Raw genomic sequence first — 11108 nt, 5'->3', positions numbered from 1 at the left:
ACCTCTCCTCAAATTGCACTGGTTGCCAATTGCATCAAATTCAAAGTTCATCAAAGTTGCATCAAAGTTTGCCTACAGAACAACCACTGGCTCTGCACCCCATACCTAAACTCATTACTTCAGACCTATGTGCCCTCTGGAAGCTTGCGTTCTGCAAGTGAATGGTGCCTTGTGGTGCCATCTCAAAGAGGAACAAAAAATGCTGAATCTTTAGCCATTTTCAAGAAACTGCTGTTAACGCATCTTTTCCGTCAACACTTGACCCATTTACACTAAGACTTACTATTCTACATCTATTTATAACAAAAATAAAACCTTGCTACATGTACTGTGCTAGATTAACTGGGACTAGTCACAGCACGTGCATATTGTTGCCCTGAAATTCTTTTGAATATTATCTGGTAAGATCAGGAACACTTTTTAGGAAAGTTAACAGAGGCAATTGTGAATCAAAGCACATGTTGACTTAAAGTAGTGAGTAATAAGTGTTTTGGTGACTGTTGGAAAACCACTTACCAAAGGCATCGAAGGAGCATCACGCATTTCAGAATGGATGTTTTCTCCAACACCCTTAGGAGTAATTCTCCTACCCTTTCCATCAACTGCATTCAATTTCTACAACTCCGACGTCAATACAAGAGTTCATGGCTAAATTACTGCAGCAAAAGACACAAAGGCAGACAGCAGAGTTACAACAGTGATTTCGATATTTCTAAGGCTTCTAAATTAGGGCCAGACGACCCTACATGCTCACAAGCAATAACCAGAGGCAAAGACAATTATGTGAAAGGAGTGCCAGTCACCTGTAGTGATAAACCAGTCAAAATGTTGAAATACAAGAAGTTGGACCTCACAGGAGAGCTTTAACCATGACGTAGTGTAGTGTCCTGAGACAACACATAGTGTTTCTGTCCTGAATAATTCCCTTCTTTATTAGGTATTGATTGGATATCAGTCAGTCCACTAATGCTCAGTTTAGCACCTGTGATTGTCAAACATAAGTGTGAGTTTCAGTGACCTGGAAGACTTCCATCGCTTTTTGTGCCATTAAATAAAAAAAAGCACTTCATAATTGAGTTCATGATTACTGTTTTTGGCAGAGGGAGCGGTATACCGTATTTATATTGATTTCGTAAGGGATAATCCAAGGCTAGATGTGCATTAATTGACTTTAATGCACAACATGGAAGCTAAAGAACTTCCTGATGTGAAGCGGTTTAGTCAAAATGAACCAGTTTCACAACAGATTCACTGAAGCTCCTGCACAAATGATGGTATAGCATCTTTTGTTTTGTAGCCACATACAAAATGATATATTAATATGTTTTAGGCCAGTTATTAACATGGTATCTTTAATTGGTGGTTATTAGTCTGAATTGATCTGTTCAAAATGTAGTTTATTGCTGTCATTGAGATTCTCATTGTTTTTTTGCACCAGAAAAATGCTGGTCTGACTGAAATTTAAATATTTTTTTCCCAAAAAAAATAAAAAAATTATATATATATATATATATATATATACACACATTATTTTTTTAAATACATACTATAAATACACATGAAAAAATTCAGATTTTTTTCTGTATTTTAATAAGGAATATGTTTTATAAGAAAGAGTGTAAAATACAAATGAAGACTGATTACAAAGGTTATTTTGAGATTAAAGTCACATTTTGTGAGATACAGTAAAGTCACTATTATGAGAACAAAATTGTAATTATGTAAAAAAAAAAAAAAAAGTACTCTGATGCAGAACAAGCTTCATAAAATACAGTTTCATGACTGGTAATAAATATTTATGACCAGTAAATTCTCAATTCACTCACCATTGGCAGGTATGGCAATGGTGTGACCCCCACCTCCATAAATGTGAGAATATCATAAACTGAAATCAAATTTTAAAACCTTTCAAGTCTTCTCAAAAAGATCAAAATGGTCTATTTAATGGGGGACTTTGATCATTATAAGGATGAAAACCAATGCAGAGCAGTGGAGCCCTTCAGCATATAGTGTTGTTTAGAGACCACACTCACTGAACAGTAACAAAGACGAAGATGACTGAAGTATTTGAACGGCTCCAATTAAATGCTGCTCAATGATTCATGTCATTTGTTTGCACAGTTCTTACAGGCATCATTGATAGTGCAGTAAACACTGCTTGTGCTCAGAGGAGAGATTAACGAGTGTATTAGACAAACACTGCTTGTGTGTTTAGTCCACTGACCTGGGTAGGAACCAGCCTTTATTATTCCAAACTTGCATGACTTTCTTTTTTTCTTATTAATGTCTTATTTTCATTGTCCATTAAAGGAGTCAATGGGGTCCAATGTTGTTTTGGACCCTGATGATGGTTAATGCATGAATTCTTTAATATATTTTCTTTTGTGTTCCACAGAAGAAAGAAATTCATACAGGTTTGGAACCACATGAGAGTGAGTAAATGATGACAAAATTTTAAACTATTAACTAAATGTAATGCACTTTTTTTATAAGTTAAACATCAAGAAAGAAAAAAAAACCTTTGTGATGTACGATTTGTGGTTCCTCTAGCTCAACTGGTACAGCATGTCACTAGCAACGCCAAGGTCATTGGTTTTATTCCCAGGGAACACCTGTGCTGATAAAAAAAACAAAAAAAAAACAATTAAAATCATCTGTCAAATGAATAAAATGTACATTTTTAACCAACCATATGAAGTTTGACACTCAGACACTGTTTTTTTTTTCCCCCAGCCATTCTTTATTATCACTGCAAGTTATGGAAGTCTGAACATGACAATGCAATGCATATAAATAAATATTAGCCATAGAGACGTAGTGGGAGAATGGACATCAATAATATAATCTGCTTGCATGTAATTAGTGATGATTAACTGATGATCTTAATTAAAGAAGAGCATGTTTGGCAGATATTAGATTAGAAGTTTAAAAAGGCAAAAACTGAAACAACTCTGATCTTTAAAGGCAAACATCCTTCATTCTTTTGAGCACAATGGTCCAAGTGAAGTTTGGTATGTCAGTTTCCTCAATGGCAGAAAAGAATATCGTTTTTCTACTTCAGCATGGTAAAATGGATGCAATATGGAAAAGCATTCCGTCAGGATTACCTTTAGAAGTCAGAGAGAGGGATTTAACAGGCATTTAACGCACCATGCACACACGTCACTCATGTGCCAAGAACATGGAAACAAACCGTTGTCGCGATAAAGCTTAAAGCAATGCAAAGACTTGAAATAAAATGGTAATCCTTCATATCTCACAAACCATAAAACATAATTTTGCCAGGTAAATACATACGTATATCTCTAAATTAATACAGAACCGTTGATGAATAAGGTAGACGCAGAATCCATAATCTCATGTGACTAAAACGTTCAATCTACTATGTGCTGTTGTGCAATCAGAACAAACTAAAATAATAATCTCATAGTTGTTTGGTCAATATTCATTCTATCTCAAATGATGAATGGACCTTAGGTGGGGTAGATGCCATATTTAATTTGACATGAATGAAAATCAGGCTGATATTTGATCAACTCAATAATGAATTTTCATTTTTTTGGTTACATTAATTATGGCATATCCTTATAAGAGCTGTAATAAGCTGGTTATGTTTGGAAAAATCAGTGCAAGCAGTCACACAGTAAAAATATTAAGTGAGCCTGAAGACTGACAGCAAATTATTAAATTAGCTTGCCGCTCTCCAAATAAAACACTTCCGTGTGTGTCAGAATTTAAAATGCTCACGAAAAGCGGAATGCATAAAAGCGAAATCATGTCGCAACAGGGGCAGAGACACACACGGGCGAAACTGTTGTTACACTAAAACAGGCGGCTAGCGTCTCATGGGAGTCGAGCAGGAGTCAAGTGCGCACTATGAGAAATTGGTCCGTTCCCCAAAAGCACCGTCAGTTTTGAGACAGACAGAGAGGTGTCAAATTGAGTCGTTAAGCTGCGGAGAGATTGCTGCTTAACGAGAGTCGCCCAGGGAGCCGCTTTCCTTCACGGGAACGTTTGGGGCCCCACAAAAAAATGCTCAGATAATTATCGCAGCAATTAAGCGCACGCTCTCCATCTCATTCTCGCCGGAAAACTTTCTGGATTTTTTGATATAGTGAACCTTTCAGACAAGGAGCAGCATACCATAAGATGTAGACATGATGATATTTGGATTTTCTGGCACAAATAAATACAATTTAGATGAAAAGATCCGTTCTACGCCCCATATACACACATTCACGCACAAAACAAGTGTCTTTAGAGAAATCAAATATACAAAACAGGCAATACAACAGTGATAATAGTTTGAGGACGCCAACATCGGACACACGCTTTCCTGAACGGGGGAATTAGTGGTAGGTAGAGCGGTCCTGCTTGGACCACCGAGGCCATGCCACTGTCCCGAGCACACAGTTCACGGATATCAAGCAGCCAGGGTTTGCTTGACGGCCACTTGACCACCAGTTCTTTTCCGTCACAGAGAAACAACATATAAAGTGTTACGTTACATTCAGTAGTATGTAAATCACAGATAGACTTGATCTGTTTCAACCCTCTGTGCTCCTAGTACATCTGAGGAGATTGTTGGAGGACTTTGTAAGAGATAGATGTAGTTTCCTCCTGGTAGCCGTGAAGAGATGAGAGAAGGAGAAAGAGGAGAATCATCGGATGGATAATGTCCAGTTTTAGCCCGTGGCTTTAGAGTTTTCCGCAGGTGTGCCGTCTTTACTCAAACGCACAATCTCCTGAGACAAAACTTCCAGATCCTGCAAAACAAACAGAGTGTTTAAACGTGATTCCGATAAAGATCACAGTTACAGTATTAAAAATGTGCGGTAGTTGCATACTGTTAATGTTTATTTGCGGTGGCGCCCTCCTGCTAGGCTTTACACATTAGCTTGCACCCAACCCATAATATCCCTCTGAAAATGTGGATTTTAAAAAGAAAAAAAGCCATGAAGGACCCATTAGGCAGTCAGGCCTGAGTTCAGCTGCAATCTCACATGGTATTACACTATGATTCTCTCACAAACACACACTCACGCAACAGCAGAGGCAGCGTTGCATGCACCTTGTGCTCACTCTAAAGCAAAAAAGCCATCAAATATTAAGTGGGCTGTTTGTTTCTGGCATGACGGCCCCAACTGCCAGTAAATATGCATGAGGTAGTTGCTCGCTGGATTAGAGAGAGATGTCGTAAGTCCACAACCATAGCGGACATTTTGGTCTGTAGTTATGGCTTCTCCATTGATGGCATATTACATATAAAGTATACATGGAAAAAAAAGTCCAAATGCAATAAAAAATGAACAGGTGGATTTGGGTAAATAGTTGTGGTGAGAATGTAATATTAAAATAAATTGAATGTTTTAAAATAAAAATAAAAACATTTTCTTTGTTAAATTTTTTATTTTGTACTTTTTATTTTGGGGTGAAATGTGACAGACATCATGTGATTCAGCCTTTTATAACTGTCAGGGGACATATATTCAAGCTGTTTGTGTTTGAGTTTTAAAGTGGCATCAGTGTCATATAAACTGAAAATACACTTTACAAGGGTTTTGATGGAGTGATGAGCACCATCAGAGACAGAGAGAAAAACAGGAAGTTTGTGACCATGTCTTGAACTGCTGTAGATTGAGCTCATCAGCTTTAAAGCAGCTCCAGATTTCTCTCATCTCGTCTGCAGGAAAACTGAACGCTTAATCGGCTGTTAACGAGCTCGACGCATCATCGGCGTTCACTACGGCAGCAGCCAGCAATATCGTTTTCCAGTGTTGCTGTTTTGAACACCATTCTAGAACAACAAAACCTGCAAATACACATCTTACACACATATAAGTGCATGTAATCCAAAGGATGAAGATGACAAAAAAAAATAATGTATGATTTATAATGAAGTTAAGGCTTTTATCTATGAAGTAACATACCATTACATTTAGTAATGATAATAATAAGATAAAACAATAACTCTACCTCAGCTTCAAAAGTGGCTTCCCCATTTTAAAGTTGGAACTACTGTATAAGCGTCACATTGGTAATATAACTATAGTACTAAACTTGACCAGACTTGACCCTTCATATGCTTCACAAGATGTTTGCAAATTCGATTTAGAAAGTTTCCTGCAAAGCAAACCTTCCTGTTTTAGTTATGGACAAGCTTTGCAGAGGGATCATCACTCCATCTTGGTCTTAGTTTGCATCGTTTGTCTCTGCCAAGGTTAAGGCAGGGTGTTTTTGTAACCTACAACTCCCCCTGGGCACCAACACACACACACACAAGATGTACTCCGCCAAGATCCAGACTGTCTCCAGGTCTCACATCGGCTCAAACGCCCCCTCAGTAAGGATTTTATTCACATTCACAAAGCAGAGTACCAAGCATCACACATTGGTGCATTCATAAAGAATGTAACAGATGTGAAGTTGCAGGTATGCATATGACGTCTCTGAAAGTGGCTCATCCAATCAAATTTATAATGCATTACTGTTGAGAGTCTTTTGTTTTTAACTCAAGACTTATATAACATGAAGCCACTGTTTTTACACTCATGCCAGAATTATTTATTTTACATGAATAGTCTTCTGGTTTGCATCCATCCAGTTCTATATAAACAGGGAAGATAATCAAATGAAATAAAGTATTCAAATCACTGGATTATACAAAAAAAATTGGCATTACCAAATGTTTATGTAATCTAGACATTTTTGGGTTGAATTTACAGCTAAAATAAGCATATTGTTATATATACACCACACATGTATGTATTTTAGCAGATTCTTTTATCCAAAGCCATGCTGCATTAATGAATTAAAGCTACAGACACATTTTAACGCATTCAAGGTACAAATATATTTTAACTGCTTTTTATTTAAATAATCTATTCCTTTGATTGCGAAGCTGAATTTACAGCAGCATCATTACTCCAGTCTCCAGTCACATCATCCCTCAGAAATCATTCCAATATGCTTAATATATAATGTGAAAATGCAAAATATAATGTGCTAAGTTGTTCTGCTTAATACTTTTTGTGATGCGGTACAGTGAGGACATTTATAAATGTTAAAAAAGGTTATAATTTTATAATGTTTGAACGTTTTATTAATCAAAGAATCCTGAAAAAATCTATCACGGTTTCCACAAAAATATTAAGCAGCACAACAGTTTTCAACTGATAATAAAAAAATGTTTCTTGAGCAGCAAATCAGCTAAAAGATCATGTGACACTGAAGACTGGAGTAATAATGCTGGACATTCAGCTTTGCATCATTGGTATAAATTATAAGATATAATATTATAGATCATTTTTATTTTTATTTTATCCAATTAAAACAACAACAACAACACATGGCTTCACTACAGGAACAAACCTCCCATTAACGATGTGCGGCTCTGGAAATATCAAGAGGGGTGTGAGAGGTTAATTGTCATTAGTCAATCTGTGTGATGGTGTAATCCCATCAAACGCATCACCCTGCAGGCTGCCTGACATGCACTTTCTATTCCTGCTCCTAGAAACATTTTAGCATTAACAACACGCCCACCCTCTGGTTCCTGATGAATAAGACCTCTCAGTGGAGTCTCAAGACCGCATGAGAGGAAGCCACTTACACACACACACACTGATCACACACTCTGCCGATCACACTGTCAGAGGGACTGCAGCCACCTTCTTCTCTAGCAAGTGGAAAACTCATGGTCAGTCCACCTCAGTTCAACACGGATCAGCTCTTTACACCCAATGAAGCATTAAATGCATGTTTCACTTTTTTAATCAATGCTATGCTAAGAAACTATTCCTAATAAGACCCACTTGAAATCTGCACAATTTTTTTTGCAGTTCCCACAGTGATTTGTAGAATTAGTAGAATTCTGCAGAATTAATTTAAACAAGATAAAATGTGTACATGGTTCTGTGTTAGAGCCAAATATTCAAATTTGCATTTGCTTTTTTATAATAGTAGATTACCAGAGTAATAAATACCAAGTAGGGACAAAAATACAGGTATTAAACTTTAGCCTTAAATTTCAAAAGAAATTATATCTATAAAACAAAAATATAAAATAAAATAATAAAATGTATAAAATAAATCAAATAAAATAATAAAATAAAAGCTGTGTTGGGGTTGAATTAATTGCAGAGGATAAAAAAAAATAAAGAGAGAAATTACAATACAGTGCTGGCTTGGAAGCTCTGCAATCATGAGGAAAACCAAAAGGAGTAGAATATTGTTCATTTTGTTGTGATGTTCATATTCTGCTGATATCTACTGAGTTTTCTTGAAGGTCTGTGCGCATGGATTCCATGTGGGCCTAATAATAGCCTTTCAAAAGAAGGTTTTATAGCCAAGCTAAATTGACCTTGATCATAAAAGTTTGTTTTTCCCCATCCCAAAGGGCTGGTCGTCCCTCTATTTACCTTCTGTAGGTGCATGTTCTTTGTCAGTTGCTCTTCCAGCATGTTCTGCAGCTTTTTGTTCATCTCACGCAGATTCTCATCTCCAGGTTTTACCAAGTCCCTCAGCACAGAACTCAAACCTCCACGTTCACCCAGAGCACCATGGGCCACTCCATGGAGTCCTGATACATCTGAGAGAGAGAGAGAGAGAGAGAAAGAGAGAGGGGAAAAAAAGGAGCATTTTTAAAGATGGCAAACACTCTATCACCCCAGCTTGTGCTTTTTAACCATGTTTCCAACAGTAATGCCTCAAAATCCATGAATAAAGATGATCTATCAGAGGGCCATTAGTGTCTGCTGAGTGAATACAGAGTGCTTGCGTTTGGAGGAAAGCATTTATAACGGCTCTCGCTCAAACGCCACAACATTTACGAGCACCTCGAGTACAATCATCCGCAGGTTTGACGAAAAGCCACGCACGTCTTAAAGTTGGCAAATAAACACCGTTGCATAGTCATGAGAGCCGCCGAGAACGAATTCTAGCGTTTAAGAAATTCAAACCCCAGTTAAGGTAGAGAGACTGACAGTAAGGATGGAGTCAAATTAAAGGCAGCCTGACCTGGTCTGTCAACAGGGTTCATGACAGTAATACACAACCACGGAAATGACCGTAAGCAGGGGACATCGGTGTGGGGTTGTAACTGGACAAGGTGGTGTGTTAAAAAATGAAAGATGTTGCTTAATTGATGATTAATGGAGGTGAGTGTGCGGAAAGGCTCAGATACCGCAGGCCTCTTATCTGCCCGTTGGAAAGCCTCCTTAAAGGCTGGCTACTAAGATGTTGTCAGGTTCCTAGTGAAGTGTCAGATAGTTTAGTGGAGTTTTTCCTCTGAGGGAGGACAGGGAATCGAGCTGGCCAGCCTCTGCGTGTCAAGGGCAAAAGCAATAAGTTCGATCGAGCAGCTTCTTTCTCGGTTTTCACTTCATCTGGGTGAGTGGAGACATTCAAGGTCAGCTCAGCAGTGTGTCCCTAAACGGTGCTGTCAAATAACCTCTTACACCTGTGGTCTGATGATGGAGCACATGGGAAATGTGTCACTTCCTGTGGGTGTTCAAATGCAGTTTCCAATATAATCTCTGAAAAGGCAAATACCCAAGTGAAAACCTTTGTTAACTGAAATAAAATAAAAAATGAACATCATTTTCATGACTCCAACTAACATAGAAAGAAAAAAATATATATATATATATTTAAGAAACATAATGCAGCTATTTAAATAATATCAGTTAACACACTTACTAAAATTAAAACACATCCTAAAACAAAATAAACTATAAAACACTGCAAAAACAAATAAACTAAAATTCTAAATGATAATTTCCCTGGCTATAGCAGCCACTTAAGCTATATAAAAGAACAGATTACATATGTTTCAGTAACAATATTACGCTAGTGCATGCATGTACAGAAAGCCCACAGATTATGGGTTTGGATTGACATGAAGGTGAGTAATTAATGACATAATTTTCATTTTTGGATGAACTATCCCTTTAACCTGGGTTTTTAAAACATTACGTTGCTCAAGCGACCGTGACCTGTTCTCATGATAGGCCATGACACAGTTAGTTGAGGAGCTTAACGCATTGTTACATCACAGTATATCAAGCTAAGCACTAGCAATCTCACGCCTCTTTAACCTTATTAGATTGGCGCAAGAGAAGCATATATGTGTGGCTAACAGGAGAGCCTCGCTCGTGTTCAACATTAGTGCAGCACACAAGCATTCCTGGTCACACCGAGCTAATGCTATAGCCTGGAGCCACGAAAATGAAGCAGAACGTTATGCATTCTTGCTAATTGAGATGTTAACTTCAGCCCCCAGAGGCCAGTTCAACCTTTGAATGCATGGCTTTAAGCGTTGAAGGCCATGAATGAAGCGCACTCTTGGCTCTTTATCTGGACTATGAGATAATTAACCTTGTCAGCTCACAACAGAAGCATAAAATGAATTCTATACCTGGTGAAAATTAGCAGCTTTGACAATTCAAATGGATACAGTATTGCTATGGTCCAGTGTTACGGTTAATGAAAATGTATAATTTCCAAAAACTAATTGAAAACATCTTTGAATAAAAATAAAAATAAAAAATAATAAAAGTGGGAAAAAACTTGCATCCCTTTTTCAAAACTAACTGAAATAAAACAAAAATGGCCACAAATTAATTTGAGGCCTTTATACATGGTACCTTAAAAAACTAGAGTGTTAAAATAAAAACACCTCCATAATGGAAAGGAAAGTGCATTAAGTTTGCAATTCCATGTTGCAGTACTGAACCTTTTCTTTCCAAACTTGTCTTTTTACAATAACCACTGCCTGCTTAAGATGGCAGCCAGATAGCCCATTACAACCAATGCATTGCTTCATTAGAATTCTATTAACATCTACCATAGGGAAAAACACATCTTGTGATGTTGCAGAGTCTTCTTTCACCACAGCATAACTCCCTCCCAGTAGGAATAACACACACCAAAGTTAATGCAAGTCTTTGGGGAACAAGACGAGTGAATCCTTCGCTGGCAACATCAATGTTTGTGCTAATGACATTGCAAATAGAATTGCACAACTGTCTGTATCCCATATTTCTGCCATATTGATTAGTGGCATTCATTTTAATTTGCTGGGGCGTAAGGGCGAGCACTCTATGAAG

At 37.4% G+C, this 11108-nt stretch overlaps 1 protein-coding gene across 4 annotated transcripts in view; it reads right to left on the bottom strand.

The window, feature by feature from the left end:
* Positions 1 to 2726: 2726 nt before the first annotated feature.
* Positions 2727 to 11108, bottom strand: part of gripap1 (GRIP1 associated protein 1) — a 45891-nt gene continuing 37509 nt past the window's right edge. For all 4 annotated transcript variants that reach the window (XM_079896987.1, XM_079896988.1, XM_079896985.1 and 1 more), the window contains 2 exons: positions 8421 to 8590; positions 2727 to 4766 (listed from right to left, as the gene is read on the bottom strand). In XM_079896987.1, the coding sequence (XP_079753113.1) occupies positions 4686 to 4766; positions 8421 to 8590 (251 nt within the window). In that variant the 3' untranslated portion in view covers positions 2727 to 4685. The remainder of the gene's footprint in view (positions 4767 to 8420; positions 8591 to 11108) is intronic.

This window comes from Squalius cephalus, assembly GCF_949319135.1.
Source record: "Squalius cephalus genome assembly, chromosome: 16".
NCBI classification, from domain to species: Eukaryota; Metazoa; Chordata; class Actinopteri; order Cypriniformes; family Leuciscidae; genus Squalius; species Squalius cephalus.
This window is presented reverse-complemented; position numbering and strand designations above follow the sequence as displayed.